The sequence below is a fragment of the Abramis brama genome (assembly GCF_963993115.1).
Source record: "Abramis brama genome assembly, chromosome: 3".
NCBI classification, from domain to species: domain Eukaryota; kingdom Metazoa; phylum Chordata; class Actinopteri; order Cypriniformes; family Leuciscidae; genus Abramis; species Abramis brama.
Window position 1 is genome coordinate 21354276 of NC_139965.1, and position 26951 is coordinate 21381226.

The 26951-nt window shown below is 37.6% G+C and overlaps 2 protein-coding genes across 2 annotated transcripts; both read left to right on the top strand.

Moving 5' to 3' along the window:
- The first annotated feature begins 97 nt into the window (after positions 1-97).
- Positions 98-6834, top strand: btr09 (bloodthirsty-related gene family, member 9). The gene is made up of 8 exons (XM_084107726.1): positions 98-232; positions 3767-3828; positions 3959-4509; positions 4765-4860; positions 5030-5263; positions 5333-5471; positions 5767-5793; positions 5985-6834. The coding sequence occupies exons 1-8, from the start codon at positions 177-179 to the stop codon at positions 6530-6532; spliced, it is 1713 nt and encodes a 570-aa protein (XP_083963852.1). The 5' UTR covers positions 98-176; the 3' UTR covers positions 6533-6834.
- A 1415-nt stretch (positions 6835-8249) lies between these two features.
- Positions 8250-26772, top strand: tesk1b (testis associated actin remodelling kinase 1b). The gene is made up of 11 exons (XM_084107611.1): positions 8250-8433; positions 8751-9192; positions 14882-15003; positions 16762-16810; positions 18032-18178; positions 18393-18475; positions 22895-22985; positions 23191-23274; positions 23867-23953; positions 24728-24830; positions 25419-26772. Exons 2-11 carry the CDS (start codon positions 8992-8994, stop codon positions 26453-26455), a joined length of 2004 nt encoding a protein of 667 aa, XP_083963737.1. The 5' UTR covers positions 8250-8433; positions 8751-8991; the 3' UTR covers positions 26456-26772.
- The last annotated feature ends 179 nt before the right edge of the window (positions 26773-26951 follow it).

Consider the following 26951-nt stretch of genomic DNA (forward strand, 5'->3'; position numbering starts at 1 on the left):
TGAACACGTGTGTCAAACAGACAATAAAGCTGTAAAACTTCATCTGTTTCATGTGAGTAAGAAAATATGGGAGGAGCTATGGGATTAATGTAGGTGGGCGGGAGCTTTCAGAGAAATGAAACTAAGCTGAAAATTTTGGGAACCTTTTGGAAACGTTTTTTTCTTTAGACAACAGAATGTTTGTTCATCTATTCATACGTATGAGGCATGAGAGCGCAGCTGACACGCACAGGTACGTGAAAGACATAAAGTGTCATGGTCTTATTCAGTAGGGTAAGCTACAGAGACAAAACAGCAATCCAGATTTAAGTATGAGTCAAATGCTCTTTTTACAGCACTGAAATGCGAAAAGCTGCAGAGGGCACATTAAATTGAATAAAAGTGACAGTAAATACATTTATAATATGAAAAAACTATTTTAAATAAATTCTGTTAATTTAGCTTTCTATTCATCAAAGAATCCTGAAAAAATATAGTTTCAACATTCATAATAATGTCACGTGAGAGGCGGTATTAACATTAATGTGACATGGTACCTTACTGATCCATTGGCACATTCCGCTATGCTAAGTGGCACATGCGCCAACTGATAGTTTTGTTTGTCAGCTGTTTTTTCTTGCGCAGGCCATGTTACACTTACTTATACTGACAGTTACTGGCATGTATGCAGCATCATGCAAAAATAAAGGTGTATGGGACGGTACTTTTAATGCAGTAGCCTATACGCAGGCCAGCTGACAGTCTTGCCTGGGCCCAGGACGAGATCATCTTAGATCCCGCGCCCAGATCTTTCCTTTTCCCTTGCTCTTCCTCTCCTATGCATTAATATGTTAACAAATACAACTTTTGATTTCAATAATGTAGGCTATTAGTAGCCTAAATATTAAAATTAATATTAACAATACTGTAGAAATGCAGTTTATTAATAGTATGTTAACTAATTTAGTTAACTAGAGTTTAATAAATGGAACATTATTGTAAAGTGTTACCGATTTTTTATACACCGATTCAGTGTTGGACAGATCAGTTATTTGAACCATTCATTAAAGTGAATCGGTTCAAAGGAGTCGTTTGCGTATTGGACGTGTCATTAGTGGACGTGGCGGCTTTCTGCTCGTTATGCGCCCTGTCAGGGGCAGCAGTCATTCTATTCTACATCACTCACCGATCAAATAAGGCTTTTGCGGGACAAAAAATTGCTTTGGCGGCCGCCAAAAAAATTTAAAAGCAGGAAAACCCCTGACAAGGCTCGTAAACGTTGGCTGTGCTGTTTCTTACCTTGCTCTACGTTGACTTTACTAGTTCCAGCTTCACCGTCACCACCTTTTTTTTAAATATTTGTTTAGAAAATCTCTAAGGCCTCTATTTTCTTCTTCTCTTTTCTTTCCTTTTCTGTGCATCGGACTTGTGCTGACCAGACATTTTGAGCGTACTGAACTTCAAATCAAATGACAACATCAAATTTTGATCAGTGGCCAAACCATTTTTGTGTTGGGGGTAGGGGGGTTCTTGACCACTATTTCAAGGACAATTAGGAAGAAAACAAATTAAAAGCTTTTATGTAACTCAAATATTACATATTTTTTCCACAAATAGGCCTGTTTTAATTTATTTATTTTTATTCCATAATTTAATGAGGGCCCAGTTCTGGCCCACAGTAATGCAAGTCTGCTCCACAGACAGTTTGTAGTTGATCTGAGGAAGTTCAAGGTATCCCAGACCTTATAGAGCTTGGGTTGAACAGGAGTGAAGTTATCTGGGACATGTTTCTTGATTTCTTCCGGCTGTCCCCCAAGCTTTTCCCAGAATTCCCGAGGTTCATGATTCTGCATCAAAGTCGCTCTGCTTTACTTTTTCACAACGTTCCTGAGACGTTGGTGTCTGTGCCGGAGACGCTGGTGTCCGTGCCAGAGACATTGGTGACCGTTCCGGAGACGTTGGTGCCCGTGCCGGAGACTTTGGTGTCTGTTCCGGAGACGGTGGTGTCCATGCCAGAGACGTTCGTGTCCGTGCCGGAGACGGTGGTGTCCTTTCCGGAGACGTTGGTGTCCGTGCAGAAGACGGTGATGTCCGTGCCGGAGACGGTGGTGTCCGTGCCGGAGACTTTGGTGTCCGTTCCGGAGACGATGGTGTCCGTTCCGGAGACGGTGGTCTCCGTCGTGTCCATTCTGGAGACGTTGGTGTCCGTTCCGGAGACGTTGGTGTTTGTCGTGTCCATTCTGGAGACGTTGGTGTCCGTGGTGTCCGTTCCGGAGACATTGTTGTCCGTTCTGGAGGCGGTGTTGTCCGTTCCGGAGATGCTGGTGTCGTTCCGGAGACGGTGGTGTCCGTGCTGGAGAGACGTTGGTGTCCGTGCCGGAGACGGTGGTGTCCGTTCCGGAGATGCTGGTGTCTGTTCCGGAGACGTTGGTGTCCGTCGTGTCCATTCTGGAGACGTTGGTGTCCGTTCCGGAGACATTCGTGTCCGTTCCGGAGATGCTGGTGTCTGTTCCGGAGACGTTGGTGTCCGTGCAGAAGACGGTGATGTCCGTGCAGGAGACGGTGGTGTCCGTGCCACAGACTTTGGTGTTTGTGCCGGAGACGGTGGTAACTGTTCCGGAGACGGTGGTGTCCGTTCCGGAGACGGTGTTGTCCGTTCCGGAGATGCTGGTGTCTGTTCCGGAGATGCTGGTGTCTTTTCCGGAGACGCTGGTGTCCGTGCACCGCGGTGTCTGTGCCGGAGACAGTGGTGTCCGTGCCGGAGACGATGGTGTCCGTTCCGGAGAAGCTGGTGTCCATTCCGGAGACGCTGGTGTCCGTGCCAGAGACGTTGGTGTCCGTGCCGGAGACGGTGGTGTCTGTTCCGGAGACGCTGGTGTCCGTTCCGGAGACGTTGGTGTCCGTGGTGTCCGGGGACACTGGTGTCCGTGCCGGTGTCTGTGGTGTCCGTGCCGGAGACAGTGGTGTCCGTGCCGGAGACAGTGGTGTCCGTGCCGGAGAAGCTGGTGTCCATTCCGGAGTCGCTGGTGTCCGTTCCAGAGACGTTGGTGTCCGTGCCGGAGACGGTGGTGTCTGTTCCGGAGACGCTGGTGTCCGTTTCGGAGACGGTGGTATGCAAGATGGCCGCATCGCCGCCTGAACCCTCGCCCATGCCACCTGAGCCCTCAAAGTCTGTCCCTGAGCCCATGGACGCGCCTGGCGGGAGGGGGGAGTACTGTCACAGTCACCAGCTCACTGTCACTGTCATCGTCACTGTCACTGTCACTGTCATCTGTTAGTCTCCGTCTGCACTACATTTCCCAGCATCCTCCTTGGCCCACACCTGCACCTCCTTCACCATTACCCACACCTGCCAGCTATCATCATCATCTTCACTCATCGTCTTCAGCTGTTGTCTCCATTGTTCATCTGTGTATTTAAGTTCCTCCTTGTTCAATGTTCATTGTCAGTTATTGTTTGTATTAAGTGCACACTGTTTGTGCGTTACACGCTGTCTCGCATCTTGGTTATTACTTTGAGTTATTTATTAAACTAATCTTGTTACTTTTCAATGTTCATCATCTTCATTGGACCTAATTCGTGACAGTTACAGCTAACATGAGATGAAAAAATATGTAACTTGAATTTTATTATTATTTTTATTTTAAAGTTTTTGACAATGCGATTAAAAAAAAAAAAGTATTAATATGTATGAGTTGTTATTTTACTCTATGAATCTACTGGTCATGATTTTTGTTGTGAAATGAGACTTAATGTGGCTTTATTTATTTATTTAAATCTTAAAAAGGGCAAAAGCACTGGCAGAATCTCCAAAACCAAGAGAGACCAGGAATCTGGATTTATCTCCATGTAAGTCTAACCCACAAAAATAATGGATTAGTGCTTGAAAGACGTAATAATTTTCCTCGTTTGTGAAGTAAATATCAGAAATGAAGTTACACTTCATACTACTTTAAATATTTTTATTTATTTTTTTCAGCCCCATCATCCTCCACTGGTCTGACTGAGGAGCTCCAGTGTTCCATCTGTCTGGATGTGTTCACCAATCCAGTCACCACTCCATGTGGACACAACTTCTGCCAGATCTGCCTAAAAGAATTCTGGGACAACTGTAAGGACTACAACTGCCCAATATGTAAAAAAACATTCAACCAAAAACCTGAGCTCAAGGTCAATACAACACTCAGAGCCATTGTAGATCTCTATAAAAAGAGAAATTGTCTGAAAATACCTGAAGTGTTGTGTGACATCTGTACGAAGACGAAACTGAAAGCCCTGAAGTCGTGCCCTGTGTGTCAGTGCTCTTACTGTGAAGCTCACCTGAAGCATCATTTGACAGTTCCAGGTTTAAAACAACACAAACTTCTCGACCCTGTAAAAAATCTCCAGGATCATTTGTGTCAGAAACACAACAGACCTCTTGAGCTGTTCTGTAGAGATGATCAGACGTGTGTGTGTGTGATCTGCACTGTGACCGAACACAAGAATCACAACAACGTCCTTGTAGAGGAGGAGAGTGTAAAGAAGAAGGTAGGAAATAGCTAAATGAAAACATGTCTTTAGAATACTCAAAAAGAGAAGAACAGATGTTTAAGACATTTTTTTTCTTTTCCGGATAGCTTTTAATTGATTTTACTTATTATTTTATGTATGTTTATATACTGTTTTTATATTCTTGTTTTCTGCCTTGAGAACCTTACTTTTAAGGCACTATTATTATTATTATTATTATTATTGTCATCATTATTGTTATTATTATTATTTTTGATGTTGTCCTGTCTATAGACCCAGCTGATGAAGTCACAGACAGATGTGCTGCAAATGATCCAAGACAGAATAAAGAAAACTGAAGAAATCCAACACTCAGTAAAGCTGAGAAAAGCAAGTTTGTATATATATATTATAATATATAATAATATATTCGATAATATATTATTATCGAATATTTATAGAAAAGTAAATATTTGATTTATTAGATACATTTTCTTTCTTTCTTTTTTTTAAAGTTCTGAAAAATAAATATTTTTTTTCCATGATTCTGACTAATCAGAAGAACACAGAAAAAGAGAAAGCGGACTGTGTTGAGCTGTGCACGGATCTGCTCCGCTCCATCGAGAGCTGTCAGTCTGAGCTGCTGGAGGTGATGGAGCAGAAGCAGAAAGCAGAAGAGAAGCAGGCTGAAGAGCTCATTAAAGAGCTGGAGCAGGAGATCACTGAGCTGAAGAGAAGAAACACTGAGCTGGAGCAGCTCTCACACACTGAAGATCACCTGCACCTCCTACAGGTCAGTGTCTGTCTCTCTGCTCGCAGCACATCACAGGACTACACTCAACATGCTTCTCTCCTGCTGTAGACTTATCCATCCCTGTGCAGCCCGTTTGACACCAAGATCTGGACTGGCATCAGTATTAACACTTGCGGGAGTGTGGAGACCTTGAGGAGTGCTCTGGCTCAGCTGCAGGACACTCTAGATAAGAAACTCAGTCAAACTGGTAGGTTTCACAGATTCTTATTTCACAATAATTGTCTTATCTCAGTTCATGATGATCAAACTTTTACAAACAGTCACTTTTTAAAAAGTTTTTTCGTTTGCCAATGTAAGGTTCTTGCATTCATTTAAATAATTAATTCATTCATTGCATCAATTTTATTCTTAAATAAGCACATTTAATAACATGCATCAGTCTGCAGTGTATTATTTGCCCTATAGCATTTAAAGAATTCAATTCATAAATGTCTATATGTAAATAAAGATCTCATCATCTTTTGTTATCATGTATGCCACAGTGATGAAGAGGATCCAGCAGTATGCAGGTACAGTGTATGATACGCACTCATATATATATATATATATATATATATATATATATATATATATATATATATATTCTCACAGTACCTTTAATGAACTGATAAGAGATTTACAGCATTCCAGTTTGACTGAACTTGTTATTCCACAATCTTTCTGTTATGGAGCTGTGATTCAAATTCTCTCTCTCTCTCAGTGGATGTGACTCTGGATCCTGATACGGCACACCCCGAACTGACCTTATCTGAAGATGGAAAACAAGTGCGACTTGGAAACATAAAGCATGACTACCCACACAATTACAAGAGGTTTGATAAATATATTATTGTGCTGGGAAAGGAGGGTTTTTCCTCAGGGAGGTTTTATTTTGAGGTTCAGGTAAAGGGAAAGACACGGTGGTGTTTAGGTGTGGCAAGAGAATCCATTAACAGGAAGGGGGATCTGTCCCTGTGTCCTGAGAATGGAAATTGGACTTTGTGGAAAAGTAATGAGAACATGTATAACGCTTGTGAGTCTTCCCCTGTGTCTCTCTCCCTGAGAGTGAAGCCCCAGAAGGTGGGTGTGTTTGTGGATTATGAGGAGGGTCTGGTCTCCTTTTATGATGTGGAGTCCAGGTCTCATATCTACTCTTTCACCGATCAGTCTTTTACTGAGAAACTCTATCCTTATTTAAGTCCTTGGACTATTGAGAAAGGTAAACATTCAGCACCACTGATCATCTCACCTGTCAGTTACAGTGAATAAATTACACCCAAATGAGTGGTCCTAGATGATAATTTTTAAAATATAATCATGAATCTGAATCAGGATATATATATATATATATATATATATGTATATATATATATGTATGTATGTGTGCGCTTTTGCTTAAAGATTGATATGTGCATTTTTGATTACAGACTGTACAAATCTATATACTGCAGTAATTGTAAATGTTTAGCATTTTTGTAGGAAATTATTTTATGCATATCAGAGTGTAATGATGTGATGATGACCTGTAAAGAATCATACCTTTTCAATTATTGCCTGGCATAATAAAAAATCTGAACTTTATCCATGAAATATCTTTCATTTATTTAAACAGGTTTACGTACATCGTTAGTACATTATTGTACATAAGTTTTGATGATGGCTAATTGCAACAATAATTCCTATAGTGTATAACACATGTTTTCATATTTTAAGTATGAATGCATGATTTAAAAAGTGTGGACCCTCTACTATAGGCCTCATATTAGTTCAGGTTAATCTTTGGGCACATTATTTTCTGATTAGTCTCATGCCACTAGATGGCAGCAGTATACAGTAGGTGTATGAGCAGTTTCTACATGGTATACACGTGAGCACATGATACACACTCCTTCATGTTCTTCTGCATGCAATAACAATTCTACACCCATTACCAACAGCAAGAGGAGCAATTTAATAAGCTCTGTCCGCTCAAGCATGACTCATTTATTCAAGAGGCCAGATGTGTGCTTTATTTACCGTGAGATGTGCTCTTGCACTATGAAATTCATCAGTCAAAAGGTAATATATGATACGAAGCTAAAGGGGGACTAAAACATTGTCGTAAATGTTTTTAAATTGATTTTTATTATATATTTCGTGAATTTTATATATATATATATATATGTATATATATATATATATATATATATATATATATATATATATATATATATATATATATAATTTAAGTGACGTCACACATGCGTCACACATGTAATAAACTTAAAAGAACTGAAGGGTGTCCAATGCTGTCGTCAAAACTAAAGCACTTTTAAGCTCATAAATAAGTCAACACTGTCTTGCTTAATAATTCATAAAACATAGATTTGATAGCATGTTGTTGTCTTCGTATAAAGTTTCTCAAAGCACGATTAGAAATGATTGGCTATAAAATATATTAACCAACTGTACTTGTAAATAGTGCATTGACTTAATAATAATAAATAAATAAAAAATAATAATCCTACTGTCGTTATGTATCAATTTATTATACATTTGCATATCACAAATAGGCCTATATAATAAGACCTTAACTGTTATTGACGTTTATGGCTAATTGTGTTAGTGGCAAATTGGCATTGCCAAAGATTCTCGACTGACTGAGCTCGATTCATTTAATAATGCAGTCGTTTAAAAAAAAAATTAAAGCAAAATTTTTCTTTGAAATTATTAAATAATAATATTGTGTAATTCGCACACTTTGAAATAATATTAAGTTCTAAAACTAGCGAATTACTGCCTAAATAATAAATATTGCTTTTATTGTTAGCCAACAAAGGTAAAACGGGGCTAAAAGTGTGGGGGCGTGGTGCCCCGTTTCATTCACATCACTACAGCAGTAGCTTTGCGTGCGCGCGCCCCTGCAGGTGATCTGCCGCCGCCGCCGCTGCTGCTGCTGGACCCGCCCAGGTGAGTCGCTTCCAATAAGAGCTCAAACTCACTCTGCACACATTTCCTGCGACTTACATACACAAATGCCAGTAGGGGCTCCCCATTTAGTCGCTTTCAAAATGAAACGCGAGGGGAGTTGAGCAGTCGCATCCGAGAATTTTAGGATATTTACAAAAGACTGAAAACTGGAAAGAGGTGAAGCGAAGACTCGATAAGTTTATACCTGTAGAGCAGCGCAGGTAAGCATGGGTTGAATAACGATAAACGACATGGTGGTAAATGTATGATATTGATTGTAAAAAGGTTACTTTAAAATGATAAATAACTGTATAAAATATAGTTTTAGATAGCGCGTATGGGCTCACTTTTCTATGTGAAATGTATTATCCGCAGTCCGACTGTAGCGGAAGATGTACACTATCATTTACACTAGTTCAACTTCACCAAACATACTGACGCAAGACTTGCTCTTGCAAACACACTTTAAGCAGACAGTGATCAGATTATATAAATATATCTGTCGTTGACATCGCTTCTCATTTCTTATCTGAAACAGGAATGTGATGCATTACTGAAAATGAGGCCAGACATCAGTATGGAGGAAGCGACGAACGAGACCTGAAGAAGATCGGTCACGCGCCGGACGCGCAACGGGGATTTGCGTGTTGCTCTTCTTAACTTGATCGAAAGGCGGGCCACTTTTTACTGTCAAAAAATTACAGTGACCTCGAAACTGGAGTGTTGCGTGACCGTTAGAGATATGTAAACACTCGTGGTAGAATTTAGAGTGCGCGAGAATGTCATTCGGGACCTTCGTTATGGACCAAGATGACTTGGACCCGGAGGCTTCAGATTCTCTTATGCACGGGATACACGGAGCGCACCGGGCCAGGCCGTCCTCTTACCGGGCGCTGCGCAGCGCCGTGTCCAGCCTGGCGCGAATAGATGACTTTATCTGCGAGAAGATCGGCTCAGGTTTCTTCTCAGAGGTTTTCAAGGTAAATATTTGTCATGCTTGTTTGATGATGCTCTTTTGCACATTGCACGTGCTGCATAGGCATAGCACAGTGTTATAAATGAACATTTTATGTAAAAAAAAAATGTTTGTTGGGTCATTTTTGTTATGCAGAATATTTGTTTATATCATACAGTATGTGTTAGTCTTAGACTTGTCTTAGTATATTGAACGGATGCCCTTTTTTGCCTTTTCACTTTCCACCAGCTTAATCTTATATGTTATGCTACTACTACTAATATTAATATCTGCAATATTTTATAATAGCAAAAGCCAGGATTTAAATGAAATGCATTTATTCATTTTTTTTGTAGAATTAGTTGGCTTGTCTACAGTAATACTGTGTTTGATAAAATTACTGAAATCTGTATTGTATTATCAAAAGGTGTATAGGTGTACTATATTGATAACCTTAGGCTAACCTAATCTCTACGCAATTACTAAATTCTACTCTTTATTTCCATTCTGTTATGTTCAATCCTGTTCATTCACTTATAATAAATTAAGTTTCTAAGCTTGAGCAGAGCCTAATTTGTAGTATACACCTGTATGCAAGGTCTTAATTAAATGAACATTACAGAGCTCAAAAGGTACTACATAACAGAAATGATCCTGTTATAAAGTGACTTTTTGCAACTGTAACCATCTTTTCACTTCAAGCTGGCTTTATGATTGTGCCTCCAGGTTTTGTGGCCCTGTTTATTTATGGCCCATTTCACATTCTCAAAATGACTGATTTGGACAGACAACCAATTTCTGAACCTCTTTGCAAAATTCAGATGATAACAACAGTCTTCACATTCTGGCTGTCCTCTTTCTGCTAGAGAAAAGGGGTCGTGACCTGTGTAAGGACAGTAGGTCTGTGTTGGTGTGAAAGTGGATACCCGTTGACAAGGTGCGCAGGTGTGCTGGAAACTCTACTCCCGTGTTTGTGTGCGTGCATGTGAGACCGGGACTGACAGAGAGAGAAGAGACCTAATTAGCATCCCTCATAGTTCACCCTGCAGGCCAATTTACTGACCAGACTCCAAATATAGCAATAACTTCCTGCCGGTTATTGCCTGCAAGAATGTCATTGCTGATTAGGTCAATATATATGCAAATATGTGGTCGCTGCTTTTTATTTCTGTTTGTAGTGCAAGGGTTATGAAATATGTAAATATGACATGTATAATTATGTACAACCTCAGTTAATAGTCCACAGTTATAATAATTTTAGTTTGTTTTCAACAGGTTATTTACATAATGGCCTACAACAATACTATTGAGCAATCTTGCAGTGCCTGTACTTGTCGTGACAGATCCTTCGGGTGCTGTTTTTATTTTTCAAAGACTGTCAACAGTAAGGACTTGCACTTCTAGAAAGAAAAAAGTTTCTTTCATTCTCTTCTAATTGTTTGGTATGAAAATCCTTTCTTGCATTGGTTCGGATAATGGCTTGGTTGATATTTGGTTGACTAACTACTGTAGTTCTCTGCCTACCTTGATAAACCCAAAACAAGTGATGAAAGATGAGATAATTTTGCGTTTCTCTTGGTTTGATGCTCACCTCATTGTGGGATCAGCAGGCTTTCTCATTTTAGGCAGTGCCAAGACGAAGTAACTATTTATGTGAGATTTCTCTACACAAATATGATGAAGGTGGAGAGCAAGAATTAAATCATTTGTTTTTTTCTGTCTGCCTTATAACTCGCAAAAAAGAATCATTCAACATGGTTTATTTGCTTTAAAACCCCTGTGTGGAAAATACACAAAAGCTCAAAAATGTATTTGGATACTTAAAAATAGATGAATGTCAATGCATTAGATACAAAAAAAAAAAAATCAAACCAAGTGCCATTTGTTTAAAAATTGCAAAACATTTTAGAAAGTTTGCAAATGATAAAACATTCACATTACATTTACATTTGCAGTTGACAGACACTTCTATCCAAAGCAACTTATGGTGCATTAAATGTACAGTACATGTTGTATCAGCGCATGCATTCACTGAGAACCAAACCTATGAAGCTGTTTTGCTAGCACTGTGCTCTACCGGATAAAAAGTCAAGATATGCAAAAAGAAAAGCGAAGGAAAGGTATAGCATCACTTGTTTTCTTTGGGGGACAGTTTTCTTATTGGATGAATAACAATGCAGAGTTCTCAATGGAGATTTGGGTTCTCTTTTTAATACATTTACGTTTGAGCATTGTGTTGAGGTCCTTGTATCGAGTGTGCTCATTAAGTGTTAGTGTGTTCCTGAAATACAGTAATGAGTCTGGTGACTGCACGCTGATCTGCTTTTGACAAAGGGGTGATGTCACGGTAACGCGTCTTGGGTTCTGTAAATTAGAAAAGACGCTCATCGATGGGATCTGGTTCCCTCTTGGTGTCACGCGTTTTAAAAATGGGCTCTCTTCCATTAAATATAGATATGAAGAGTGTGGTTAAAAGTACACACTGGCAGTGGGGTTTTCAGTAGAAGGGGATTTGCGAAATGATCATTAAAGACACGTTCTCATTGGTCAGACAGTTTGAGGTTGTAAACAATTTGCAAGCTAGTTTTGACATGATTTCGAAAGCCTGAATTTACAACACAAAGTCCCCCTTTGTTGCTTCCCTTTTGCATTCTCTCTCTCCTATTTTCTCTTTCTATTCTTGTTCTTTGGTGTCTCTTGCTAGTCAGGGCATGCATAAATGTCAAGCTCTATTGCTGCCTTAGAGCTCCTGCATGTTTGTTTGAGTTTGCGTATGTTTTAAATATCAGTGCAGTCTGAACAATTTGAAGTCTATTTGTGAATGCATTTTCATACATTTTGCAGGTGTGTGTTTGTGATTATTAAGCTTTGGTTGGAGGGTTGTTAAAGATTTCTGCACATAACCCAAAAGTTCTAGGTAGAAGTTTATCTCTTGTGTTGCGGTTAGGGTTTGGTAACCTAAAAAGTAACTTTGTCCTTACATGAAATGTTTTCACTTTGGATCAAATGTAGGGCTACACAATAAATAAATAAATAGAAATAAAATAAAAAATAATAATAATATATATATATATATATATATATATATATATATATATATATATATATATATATATATATATAATTAAATATTTCATTGTGGATGTTAATTTCCCATTTTTACATTTAGATGTGTAGCAGTGTTGTATGAGTCAATAAAAGAAACGTTAATCTCTTAAAACACTAATAATTGAACACTGTGAAATGTAATCTCGAAATGAAAAAAAAAAAACATTCTTACAGTACATTATAAAATTGAGATGCCTAAATTCACGCATTTAAAATTATTGATCTTATGTTTTTTTACTTTTTTTATTTTTTATTTATTTAGACAAAATAGTATAGAATTTAAATATCTGGTATTTGGTTATCTGCCATATCATTAAAAAATATAAAATATTTTATATAAAATATAAAATAAAGCCTCATAGGTAAACTGGGTGTCAATGCCAGTGTTTTCTTTATACAAACGTTATTTGAATGTAAAACATAAGTACAGGATCATGGTGAGCTTCCATCTGTGGAAGCTGTGAAGAAGGAAAATGTTGTGCGTGTCTGATAATGTTTTAGGGCCTGCTAAGTGCTCTATGGGGCTCTATTGGGTCTCTGGCAGTGTGCTGTAGTGTGTGAGTGGGTGGAAATGATGCTCTGTTAAGTGCTATCTCAGACCACCTGTCTAAACTGCAATATGAGAAGTATGCTGATAGAAATTAAATTCATCACATACATACACACTCATCCAAACTCTTATACCTCTGTTTTTCATGCACTCAACAGCATATAAATCAACCTCATTGTGCATTCAGCAACTGTTTGCCTTGTCATGTGTAGTGCAAGAGTGTGTGTGTTCGTGTATTAGGAGTGTGCAGGGTCCATGGAGACGCGACCTGGCAGGTAGTGCACATGCTCGAAGTCTGATACATTACGCAGGGACAATTATGTGGGCAACCCCAGTTAAAATTGTGCCCCCCCCCCCCCCCCCAATCGCACGCACACCTCTTCTGCCTCTCAAAAACAAATGCTGTACAGCTAATTTGATATGCATGGATTCTGTCCTCATAGAATTCCATGGAAAGCTCCACAGAATTTGAACAGCTGTCATTCACAAAGCTCTATACAACCCCTACCCCTTGTTTGCTTGAAAAGAAGACTTTCTCTCAGTTGCCTCAAGGACCTCAATTCTCACTGCACAGATATTTTTATCACTGGATGCCGAAATGCATATTATGTGTGTTTAAGGCGTCTTCTGTATCCATCCCTGAGAATGCACTGTTTACCTTTGATAAAAGCAGTGTATTGGACACACACCCTCAGATGTGCAAGCAATCGTTCACTCTCCATCATTCTAGCTGCAGGGCTGAGTTTTATCAGATAATTTATGGATTTTAAAGTTTCCAGCTATTGATCTTCTTGAGACTCATAAAAGCAGATAATGGTGCTCATTGTTATCATGATATCTTATCCTGCACGCTTTGGCGCTGCAGACAAGTTCAGCCAGCCAGACGGCACAGCACAGGTTGGGTGTCACCAATCAGGGATGGGTTTCTGCCTTTGCTTTATTAGAATGTCATATTGCTTTTGAATAGACATTCAAAGATGAAGAACACACTTGATGCAGAGTTTCAGTCCTTGAGGGAAAATCTTGCTTTGGGTTACTTTTTTTTTTTTTTTTTTTGGAAAATGTCTGTCATCGAGGGAACATGTTCAGACAACATTAGACTTAGTCAATAGCATACTTTTTAAATTTGTAGTGATGAAACAAGACACACATTATAATTTCTGCCTCATAAATCTTTTTTTTTTTTTTTTAAGTTGCCATGAACCATAATATAATGGTTCTCAGTTCAACTGTATGTGTGTTATTGGGGCTGCTACTTAGTCCAGATATGGACCAGACAGCTTGAGGATGCAAATCTCCAGCTTGAAATCAAGCAGTGTGTTTCGTATTTCCTTTAGATGTGACCTGATGAGCCACTCCAAAAAAGGAAAGATAATGAATACATTTTGACTTGTGATGATGTTACTTAAAGGGATAGTTGAAAAAAATTCTGTCATTTATTCACCCTCAAGTTGTTCCAAACCTGTGTAAATGAAAGTTATTTTTTAAGAATTGACCTCCATAGTATAGAATTTTTTTTTCATGGAACTCAACTGTTTGGTTACAGACATTCTTCAAAATATCTTCTTTTGTGTTCAGCAGAAGAAAGAAATTCATACAGGTTTGGAACAACAAGGGGGAGTAAATGATGACAGAATTTTACATTTTGGGTGAACTAACCCTTTAATGTTAGACATTTTGTCATCTTGTCTGTTTTTACAAAGGAGTTCACATTGTCAGTGTCACAAATTTGCCTATATTTGATTAGTAACGTACAAATAGTACAAAATCTGTTTCATGTAACTTTCTTTGTTTTAAAAAAATCAACTTTAAAACTTTTTTTTCTAAATTTTAAATTCTACATTTTCGATACAGACTCAACTCTATGTCCTCTTGAGTGCAGAGAATGTCTCCTGCAGCCAAGGACTTTGAAGTGTGGGATGAATCAGAAGTGTGTGTGTGTGTGTGGAAGAGAGAGAAAAGGGCCAGAGATCTCTGTCCAGCTGCCCCAGACATGAATAGACCTCTAAAGTCTGTCTGTGACACAAGTGTTTTCTCTCGCTCTCTTTCTTTGAAGGTGCAGCACCGTATCACCGGGCAGGTGATGGCTCTGAAGATGAACACCATGGCCAGTAACAGAGCCAACATGCTGAAGGAGGTACAGCTGATGAACCGCCTCAGACATCCCAACATACTCAGGTCTGCAACACCTACATCTACATTCACTGACAACAGGGCTGGCTGACACTGAATGTTCACAATATACATGCAGTGGTGATTTGGCGATTAGATTTCATAAAGAATGTGCTACTAAAATGTTTATTTTGTGGGAAAAATGTCTTCTTTTTTTTTAATTAAGTTTTTTCTGTACTTATTGCTTTAAACTTGCCATAATAGATGTTTTATATGAGGGTTTCTCTGATTGGAAAAGAAACATCCTTTTAAGCCATTTTAGAAGAAATGCATACATGTATTTTATTCAGCAAGGATGCCGCAAATTAATAGTAAAGACTTGATTTGAAATATAATTTTCTATTTAAAATAAATGCTGCTCTTTTGGACTTTCTATTCATCAAAGTATCCTGAAACTGTGATCCTTTATCACAGTTTCCACAAAATGATTAGGCAGCACAACTGTTTTCAACATTGATAATAATAAGAAATTATTCTTGCACCAAATCAGCATATAAGAATGATTTAGGAAGGACCACGTGACACTGAAAACTGGAGTAATGGCTGATGAAAATTCAGCTTTGCCATTAATATATTTTAAAGTGTAATTTATTTCTGTAAAGTAATTGTAATATTTCACATTATCTGTATTTTTGATCAAATAAATACAGCCTTGTTGAGCATGATACTAAAAATGTTTACCTATTTTACCGGCCCCAAACTTATTTTAAAATTTTAAAAATATTTTAAATATATATCAAACAAATATGAAAACACAAACCCTTATACATATCTCTTAATTTTTTCAGTTCTTTTAGTTGTGATAATGCAAAATTCAATTGCATAATTATTTATGCAAAACATTAAGTATATTATAATTAAAAGTTCTGTAATCAATTTCAGCCATTTTGATCATTTTTGTCAGGCTTGGCTACCAAGTTAGATTGAACCCCATCACTTAAAGCACATTACCATTACCATTATAACCATCTGGTACCATCTGTACCATGGTACCACCTCAGTACATGTGTTGTGAGTTATTTGGTAAATAAAATCACCAGTCTCCGGTCTAATGGCTCTCATATGTACTAACACAGCCTAAAGTCAGGGCGGAAAGAGAGTTTCCAACTAGATGTTTGTTCATTTTTATGAATTTCCAAGTGTTTCTTTGAATAATTCATTAATTTAGTTCTCATTTAGAAGTATTATCCATTCTTGCCGCTAGAATGGAAAGCATTTTTTGTTTTAAGTCCAGCTTACCTAGAGGACAAAGTCTGTGCTGTTGGGCAACAAACACTGCATTGTATGAGAACATGAATATTAATGTCACAGGATGGTGGCTTTTGTCTTGGTCATGCCTCCATAACGGCAGCCACTGTTTATATAGAGTGAAATATTGAATTGGAAGCTGATGAGTAAATGTTTGACACTGTATGACGAGGGAACAACACATTGTTGTCACCTATGAAATACAAATATATTAAGCTGAAACTAATCCCCACATCAATGGTGTGTTTGTTTACATGTGCCAGGGCAAAAAGTCTAGGTTCTTTTGTCTGCTTAACCTTCACCAGCTTGTGTGGTCTTGAGTGTTTGAATTAAATGCATGTCTGTGTGTGTGTGTGAGAGAGAGAGTGTTTACATGCATGCTTAAGATTGCCTTCAAAATGCAGGTGTTCCAGCTCACATTCTTGAGATGGGTCACTCCTGAAGGAACTTGTTTGCACTTTCTCCTGTTTTTCCCCCCAACACCCTTACCCTGTTTCTCTGTGTGTGTCCCATCAGGTTTGTGGGAGTGTGTGTACATGAGGGACACCTTCATGCCCTGACAGAGGTAAAGTAGTGAGTGTTATGATACACACAGATACACACAGATACACTTGAGCCCAATTTGTCAAAGCTAATGCAGCGATAATCTAACAAGCATAAAAAAACAACACAAAATTGTTGAGTGAAAAAAAACATCTGTATATATCACTGAAGTTATGGTTATCTGTACTTTTCCAAATTGAATGATATACAATACCATTCAAAAGTTTGGGATGTGTGTTTTTTTTAAATACATTTCAATACATTTTAAAATGTATTCCTGTAATATAGGAAGCATTTCTTTTGCTTTATATACTTCATATATTGCAAAAGTTACGCATGATGCTCCTTTAAAATGTGTTTAAAACAAAGTATCTTAGGAGTATCTTTGGAACAGCCTTGATGTCGGGAAGGAGCCCTGACTCCCTAAATAGACCTTTTTTAGGGATTACTTCCTTTGATACAGTTTAATGTGCAGAGACAACTTTAATAAATTCATTGGTTTACTTGAGGTACAGTAGTAGCCAAAAGTGATGTTCGGAGGGGATATTTCTTTTTAATGGCCCTACAATTTTGTATTAAACCATCAAAATATAAGGAAAATAATTTATACTTTTTTTTAAATATAAATTTATCTGACAAAATTGTTTGGCAAAAAAGGCAAACTACAGTTACAGGTTTTACTTTACTATACAAAAATATTTTTGCATGAATTTTGTGTATATATATATATATATATATATATATATATATATATATATATATATATATATATATATATATATATATATATATATATATAATATATATATCATTTTTTTGTTTTTGTGACAGCCTGGCCAAAAATTATGCCCACACAATTTAGCATGTTTCATTACATGAACGACACACATAAAACAGTTGACTCAAAGCACAACTACACAATATGCTTACAAGGTCTTAAACATTTTTCAGAACAATCTTAGCTGAAATGTATGTGTATGATGTTACATGAACAGGGTGATGAGCATAGTTAATATTAAACGTTCAGTTTGTTGCACCTGCTAATCAATTGATAGCATTGTAATTTTTCTTATTGAAGTATCAATATCCCACATATAGTTTCATGGTTTAATTATTAGATTGACCTGTAGGAGTGTATGGGGATACTTTTGAAATCTATTATTTTTCTTAGCCTCTTATGGCTCAGAAATGACATACTTCACATTTAACATCAGGTAATGTTTGACGTCTGTGTGTATTGTAGTACATTAATGGCGGTAACCTGGAGCAGCTGCTGAACAGTGACGTGTTCCTGTCCTGGTCTGTGAGAATAAACCTCAGTCTGGACATTGCCAGAGGACTGCAGTACCTCCACAGCAAGGGCATATTTCACAGAGACCTTACGTCAAAGGTACACACACTGGAAGGGTGTTTATTCCAGAGACTTTGTGTCAAATGTGCACGTGCACACAAGTGTATATTCTGGAGACTTCACACTGGATGCGTACTGTTCACAACACAGCCATTTTAAGCAAATGTTTTTGTAAAATAATAAACGCAAATAAACTTTTGAAGACACATAAATGTTTATCTTTCGCTCTGAACGTGTTTTTTTTGTTTTGTAGAACTGTCTGGTACGCTGGGAGAATGGGCAGTGCAGTGCTGTGGTGGGGGACTTTGGCCTGGCAGAGAAAATTCCTGATCACAGGTCAGTAAATTGCATCTTGGAGATAAGATTAGATATATACCACACTCTTCCGGAGAGGGAGATGGCGGCAGCCAAAGACTGATTGATGAGCTTCCATTTTCCCATGAAGCACTTGTGTATATATAGGTGGAGAGTAAATGATTAAGAGCATGTGATGTAGTCAGCACATCTTCAGGTTTGTGCTGCCTCTACACATCCAGCCCAGTCATGTCCTGTTGTTGTTTCAGTAGATGTGTACACAGAGCTACACGTGTAAATGAAATAGATGTTAAATACCGAAGATATGCTTGGGTTATGATGTTGACTTTTACCCTTAATGACCCAAGTATCTGTTCACACATGACGTGAAGCATGTACAGTTAATGCAGGAACGAACACACACACAAACAGTTCATGTAGACGCTCGGCTAGAATAACAATGGGGAAAAATTCAAACGCCCATTAAACCCAACTAAGGTTCAAACTCATGACAGACACTAAAGTACAAATAACAATTTATACATATTAAAAAATATTAAGACTTCATTAATGCATGCATACATTATAGTATTTCAATTTAAAAAAAATATATATAAAAAAGATTATCAAATACCAAACTCACTACTGTTAAAAAGGTTTGGGGTCAGTTAGATGTTAATAAGAAGAAATTAATACTTTTATTCAGCAAGGGCATATTAAATTGATCAAAAGTGATCGTAAAGACATTCATGATGTTACACAAGATTAATTTTTGAAAGAAATGCTGTTCTTTCTAACATTCTGTTCATCAAAGAATCCTTATAAAAAAGGAATCTCGGTTTCCACATAAATATTAAAGGACAAATCCAGTGAAAAATGAACCTAGGGGTATTTAACACATGGTTACCGAGTCGATCGTTCCCTGCGATGCGTTTTCATGAAAATCGAATGTATAGAGTTTTATCTTTAAAAACAGTATAGCTCATAGCAGTAGTATATGGGGCATAGAGTAAGTAAAATTAAATCGCTAGTTAATACCACTAACAAGGCTCAAAATAGCCTCACACTAACACGGTAGCATAATGAAGGTCCCTACATGCAAACCGAAGCACTGAGAACTTTGTAAGTGTACAGACAGTTTAATAAGAAGATACTTTATAAAGACGTTCGTGACTCGATAAGTCGAGACTGTTTTCCAAGATGGATCCTGCATGTAAACGCGTAATGTACTGTCTTTATAAAGTATCTTCTTATTAAACTGTCTGTACACTTACAAAGTTCTCAATGCTTCGGTTTGTATGTAAGGACCCTCATTATGCTACCGTGTTAGTGTGAGGCTATTTTGAGCCTTGTTAGTGGTATTAACTAGCGATTTAATTTTACTTACTCTATGCCCCATATACTACTGCTATGAGCTAATCTGTTTTTAAAGTTAAAACTCTATACATTCGATTTTCATGAAAACGCATCGCAGGGAACGATCGACTCGGTAACCATGTGTTAAATACCCCTAGGTTCATTTTTCACTGGAATTGTCCTTTAAGCAGTACAACTGTTTTCAATATTGATAATAATAGGTTCAAAATTTGTCTTGAGTAGCAAGATCAGCATATCACAATGATTTCTGAAGGATCATGTGACACTGAAGACTGAAGAAATGATGCTGAAAATTCAGCTTTGCATCACAGGAATAAATTACATTTTGAAAAATATATTAAAATATAAATATAATTTTAAATTGTAATAATTTTGAATAAATAAATGTAGTCTTGGTGAGTATAAGAGACTTTTTAAAAAGTATTTAAAAAGTACCCTAAACTTTTGAACGGTAGTCTACCTACGAAGAGCATTTCAATATTCAGAAATCATATTTTTGAGAAATCTGATTGTCCATATATTGAAGCCAATATACGACCATCCACAAGGGCATGGAAGCATATAAATTATGTACATCATTCTTTGAAGAAATCACTCCCCTGAGATGTCCTAGTGTGAGGATGGCTGAAGGCTTTAATTGTGCAGATAAATGTATGCTCCTGGCAACTGTTCATGATACTGTTAAGTGGCTTTTAGGGAGGTAACTTGGCCCTTACCAGCACATCAATTAGATTTGAGGCCTTTTATACACAATACAAGGAGGCTTCAAAGCATATTTTAAAGTGTATTGGTTAATTTTTTTTATTTTTTTTCATCTTTAGAAAAAAAAGTTTCACCTAAAGAAATGAATAGTGCTTTTGAATGGTGTTTTTTGTTTGTTTGTTTTTCACTTCAGAGATTGAAATTTTACGTGTAGCCGGTCGCTGTGTTGAGTTTCGATTACAAAATAAATGAATCCTGTCTGACTACTAACAGTGCATTCTACAATGTTATTAATAACTGAAAACTGTTGCTTTTGTGAAATGACTGTCATGTTGGCCAGCACAACATAAACAAAAAAATAACTGCTTGCACCTTTTAGTAAGGGATTACTTTTAATGATATTCCAGTGCTTTTATATTTGACCTGAAACTAAACCAGTGCAGACCACCGTATGTAACAGTTAATCCATGTATCCTGTGGATTAACATTGCTTTTAGTGAAACACTCATGCTGCGACATATTAAAGTGATTCGCTGCTTGTGTAATTCATTCCTCAGCATAGGGCCTCTGTCTAAACTTTTGTTTGAGAGCAGAGGTTTGTACTGTAAGTCTCTGTTCAGCTTTCTTTTAATACACAGTCTCGGCCTGATGGGCTTGCGGATGTGTACCACAAGAACATGGTGTGTGTGATGTAAGTGCCATCAGAGAGCTATTTCTGTTCTGTTCTAAGAGAACGCCAGTGTTCAGAATAGCATACTTCTCTTATTTTACAGTATTTATATTTGCTGTGCATGGTATGCAATTACACTACCGTTCAAAAGTTTGAAGTCAGTTAGATAAAAAAAAAAGGTCTTTTGAAAGGTCTCTTATGCTCACCAAGGCTGCATTTATTTGTTCAAAACTACAGTAAAATGGTAATATTGTGAAATATCATTACAATTTAAAATGTTTTCTATTTTAGTTTAGAATTTTTTATTTTAGAATTTTCAGAAGCAGTCTTAAGTGTCACATGATCATTCAGAAATCATTCTAATATGCCGAGTTGCTGCTCAAGACACCTTTCTTATTATTATCAGTGATAAACAGTTGAGCTGCTTATTTTTTGTGGAAATTGATAATGGATAATTTCTCAGGTTTCTTTGATGAATAGAAAGTTCAATAACATCATTTTTTTAAAATAGTAATCTTTTGTAACATTAAATGTCTTTACTGTCACCTTTGATCACTTGAATGTATTCTTGAATGTATAAAAGTATTAATTTCTTCCTAAAAAAATCTTCCTGACCCTACACTTGAATGGTCGTGTACAACAGTTTGCTGCATAAAGTACTGGCCCACAATGCAATGGGATTGACTTGACCTTCTCTTTCCAGTATGATGAATAAACTAGAATTCCGTTTTCTTGACTGACTGTTTTATTGAAAAACCAAATGTTTAGAGTTTTATTTACTAAAATTAAATTTAAAAATGTAAACAAGTTGTACTAACAAGATGTTAATTAGATGTCACTTGCTCAATTAAATGCTATTTGAAATGTATAATGTATGTATTGTGGAATAATGCCTTCTGTTTTGCTTACTAATTTAAACCGTATAGAGTATAAAGTAGTAGTAGTAGTAGTAGTAGTAAGCCAGTGCTCCATTCTGAACATATCCAGTGTGTGTACATGTGATGTCAGTCATCAGGGACGTGTTTCCGCCCCTGCATTCCTGTTTATTTTAATGGTGACAGAGTGTGTGTGTGTGTGTGTGTGTGTGTGTGTGTGAGAGAGAGAGAGAGAGAGAGAGAGAGAGAGAGAGGGGGGAAAAAAGAAAGACTGCAAGCAAACTCACAGTTGGGCTTAACCCTTTATTTTCAATGTTATGTAATTCATATTTTAGTGTGCTTGCAAATGCTGGGTTTACGTGTAAAACCACAAGTGTTTGTATATCTAAAAAAGTCCGAGCACATTGCTAAATGAAGGCTTTTTTGAAAGCTCTCCTAAAAAGGACAAAGTATTTCAGCAGTTTGCTGCGGTAGATTCCCTCACTCTGACTAACCCAAATCCCCAAATGGTGTTTACACTGTGATACATTACTTCATTTATCTCCCTCTCTTCCCTTGTCTCCACTCTTCCCCTCTGTCTATTTATGCCAGTACACAGTCCCAGACCAAAATAAAACTGAGGAAGTGTCTCTCAACAGTGTATGAGTGTGCCAGCTATAATTATGATCTTACAAGGCCTTGTTTTGTTTTATTTTTATACATGCATGCACACATAATCATGCTCTGGGTTAATGGACTGGGGGTTTGTGGGTGTTAAATGTGGAAATGGAGGAATTATAAAAAGATTAACAACTTGTAGGTTCCCTTTAAGTATGTTTTCCCTTTGTCTGTTTTCAGTGATGAGGCAGGGAAAGAGAGCTTGTCTGTCGTCGGCTCCCCCTACTGGATGGCTCCGGAGGTGCTCCGAGGAGAGCACTACAATGAAAAGGTCAAAAACACTATGATTGATTACCCACATACAGGCCAGAGTCCTTTTAAATGACTGTTTCACCCACATTACTAATCAGATTACTGGTATTTCACAGTATCAAATGCAAATTTAGTGCCGTCATCCTCTTTGATTGAGAATATTGTTCTATTAAGTTCATTGTAATATATGGGTTTTTAGAGACTCAAAACACTGTTTTATACAGGTGGATGTGTTTGCCTATGGTATCATTCTCTGTGAGATTATTGGCCGGATACAGGCGGATCCTGACTTCCTCCCACGGACAGAGGTGAAAAACTGAACATACAGCATTTTATATGCTCAGATTAAATGCTTTTGCAATTTAGAATCTTTTTAGACACTCTTTTAGAATTTGTATTTAATTAAATATATTTAAATAAAAATACAAGTATGTTTTTGATATTATTCCCGTTATTGCTAACTGAGTGCTTTTATTCCTGAATTGCAGATAAAGTATTTTATTGGTCTATATCTGTTTGGTTCACCCTTCCACCTAGTCTTTGAACGTCAGGCTAACTCCTGTCACCAGTCTCATGTACTCTCACCTGATTTATGAATGTGGATCATAGTTTACTCTGTGTGAGATAACAGCACTGGCTATGAAGCAGTGTTATGCTGAGCATAAAGGGTTTCCAATCATGTTGATAAGTTGAATCATTTGTTGTATTCAAGTAATTTCATTCGTTTTTTATTCATGCTATTACATATAAATCTTTGTTTGATTACGTTTTACAACCAAACACTAAACCAGTCTTTGTCAGGTGATTTATTTCTACAGTACAGCTTGTAATATACAGCTGTGTATCAGCTTTGTACTTTTTTTCTTAGGACTGAAATAAGGTGCTGATTCTATGTTTCAGGACTTCGGTCTGGATGTGGAGGCCTTTCGGCAGATGGTGGGAGACTGTCCACCTCATTTCTTCAACCTCACAGTCATCTGCTGCAGTGTAAGAGCTCTTATCTACTGTCATGACAGATCATACATCATCCTCCCCTGCAAATCTCACGTTTACACGCGCTGTTATGTTCAAGCTACAGCGGGTTTGTGCTTAGTCGAGCAACAGTCTTCTTCTGCCTGTCCCAAGTATACATGACATAATGCGTAATCGAATATTTCAAAGATTAAATTCACATCTTTTTGGAGCAAGCGCACAATGCCTGGGCAAATTGCAGTCTAACCATATTACATGAGATACCAACCTCCGCTACCATTGGAAAAGCGTAACCGTCAACTTGGATCATGTGTCCCTTGTAAGCTAATCGCGTTATAGCTTTAATGTCATTGAATCGCTTTAATTTTACAACTGTCAATCACTGTTTGAGAATACCATAAACAATGAAGGTGTAGTGCCGTAAACGTAATAGTCCCTGTCGCAAAATCGTAAAAAGAGCATTTCTTGTTGTTGAAAACTCCAAATATAGCTCACTCCGAGATAAATATTTAATCGCAAACACGTATAAACATACTGAAGCTTCTCCTCCATTGACATCCATTTAAAAAACCTATTGTCCATTTGCCAGTTTACCGCAATTTTTTTTCCGCTAATCTTGAAGGCTCACCTTACAAAGATCTGGTCTAATTCACATACATAAATGCTGGTTAAAGCCAAGCTACATGTATATTATTCAAGTCTGTTAGTCTGACTTCTCAAAAATATGGCCAATTTTAATCAGCCAAAAGTGTTGACATTACATTTTAAAAATTCTTTCTTCTCTCCCAGATGAACCCAGAGAGTCGACCCTCATTCACAGAGCTGGTGGCCGAGCTGGAGAAGAGAGTGAGTGATCAGGAGCAGAGTGAATGTATAGAGCCTGATGTACAGGGTGAGTCAGCAAAAAAAAAAAAAACATATAGCACAGGGAATGTGTTGCCAGAAGGCTTTTTTTTTTTTTCGTTCACATTTATGTAAATACTTCACATACATAATGCAAATTCATGTCAATAAAATCAAGTCATAATTTAGTTTTAGAATATTTAAGAAATAAAATATATTTAGTTTCTATTTTAATAGGGCCCTATAAAATCAGTTTTATTTTTCCCTAAAAAAATAATATTTTTTCTTTTCCTATTTTAATGGTTACATTTTAAAATTCAGTCATCAAAAAGGATGTCTAGCCTAATTAATTGAAATCAACAACAATTTATTAAAAGTTTAACACAAATTTATTTTTAGTGCCCTATGAAATAGTTTTTTTATTTTTCCCCATATTCCATGTTTTCCATTTTAATGGCTTAATTACATTTTAATAATCAAAAAGCATGTCTAATCAATTGAATTAATAAAACTTTAACAATTTCATAATTTGTTTTATTTTTATTAACAAGTCAGTACATCATGAAACCATAATTTAATAACTATTATCATAGTGGTAAAAACTGAGCCTTAAATGAGTTTTTCTCTTCCCTTTCAGACCGGTTGTCCACAAACACAACGCCTTTGAGTCAAAAGCATTCTCTAGACATTCCTGCTTACCAGCGTCTCTGTCGTAGCAAGTCAGACGTGCTTCTCCCTCCGTCCCCTCTCCTGACTCAGACCACACCGATGCGCGTCAACCCCTTCTCCCAGCGCCAGGACCTCAACGGCGGTCGCATCAAGCTCTTTGACACCCCCAGCAAGTCTGTTATTTCCCTCACCTTTGCTCTCCCTCCACCTCCTGACCCCAGCAGCCCTGTCTCCGGTGACAAGGGCCCGCCCCATTTTCACAGACGCAGCCAATCACTGCCCTGCACGCCAGAAGACATCCAGTCTCTGCGTGACGCTGGTGACAATGAGAAATGCAAGAATAATAAAAGTGTTAAGGACACGTATTTAAATCCAGCCAATGTAAATATGTTGGACATGGGGAGGGACAGTGTGTTGACCATGAGCAGTGAGTGTATTGCTGACCTGTCTAATATTAGCGAGCTTGTTGATGCACCTGTTGAGGATGACAAGGAGAATCTTAAAATGAGAAGTCAAGAAGCTGTAGCCGATGACTCTGGTCTCCTGTTAGATGTAGAGTTGATGTCTCCAAACAAATCGATGTTTGAGGAGCCTATGGACTGCACCAGCTCTCCTGATACACTAGATGGCGCCGGCGTTACTTCAACAAAAACCTTCTCCAATGGCTGGAGCACCCCGGTCTCCAACGGACCGCCCTCTTTACCTCCGTTACTAGACACGGACAACAACAACAGCACCATTCCTATAAACCGATCTCTGGGATGGGGGGCTAACAACTCCAACGGTGCCACTACCCCTCTTACGCCTCCGGAACAGGATGAGGTCGTATCCTGTCCGGGTTGCTGCCTAGCAGGGATGAGTTTCCCCTCTATTTGCGCACGTGGACCTCGGCAAAACCCCTATAAGAACTTGAATGGCGACGCGGCAGGGAAAAGGCTTCTGTGCAAGGCATTGCCGCCCTCGCCCACAGAGCCGAACATTGCTCTGCCAGGCACACGGACATAAATTATAACTGCATGTTATATAGGTGAAGCACTATATTTAAAAAAAAGATGCTACTGCTTAATGCGCTTGTACTGCTCAGAAATGTCTTTCTGGAGGGAGACAACTCTGTATTATTGTTTAGCCTAGGTGGATCACTTAGTATTCTGATCTAATGTCCTAGTCCTCTAAACTTGAACACTCCCATAGGTTTTAATGCCTTTCTAATGACACATGTTAATATTTTTGTTATTTTTACTATTATTTGAATGGTTATGAAAATATTGAGTTGAGAAAAAATATGTATTATTTTATTAATGACATTAAATGAAATGAGCTAACAGGCTGTGTTGTATCTTTGGAGGATGTGAATCACATTATTACTGTGTAATAATGTTGTTATATGCGTTAGTATATAGTATTACCACAGTATTACCACACATGGTAAAATGGCTGCAAAGTCTACGGGGTTTTATGAGTCTATGGAAAAAGTATATAATGTATTCATGATATGCTTATT

Coding starts and splice junctions, on each gene's coding strand:
- btr09 (XM_084107726.1), top strand. CDS start 177: ATGTTTGTTCATCTATTCATACGTATGAGGCATGAGAGCGCAGCTGAC. Junction 3,829..3,958: donor GAATCTGGATTTATCTCCAT/GTAAGTCTAACC, acceptor TATTTTTTTCAG/CCCCATCATCCTCCACTGGT. Junction 5,794..5,984: donor GAGGATCCAGCAGTATGCAG/GTACAGTGTATG, acceptor TCTCTCTCTCAG/TGGATGTGACTCTGGATCCT.
- tesk1b (XM_084107611.1), top strand. CDS start 8,992: ATGTCATTCGGGACCTTCGTTATGGACCAAGATGACTTGGACCCGGAG. Junction 15,004..16,761: donor AGACATCCCAACATACTCAG/GTCTGCAACACC, acceptor GTGTCCCATCAG/GTTTGTGGGAGTGTGTGTAC. Junction 24,831..25,418: donor TATAGAGCCTGATGTACAGG/GTGAGTCAGCAA, acceptor CTTCCCTTTCAG/ACCGGTTGTCCACAAACACA.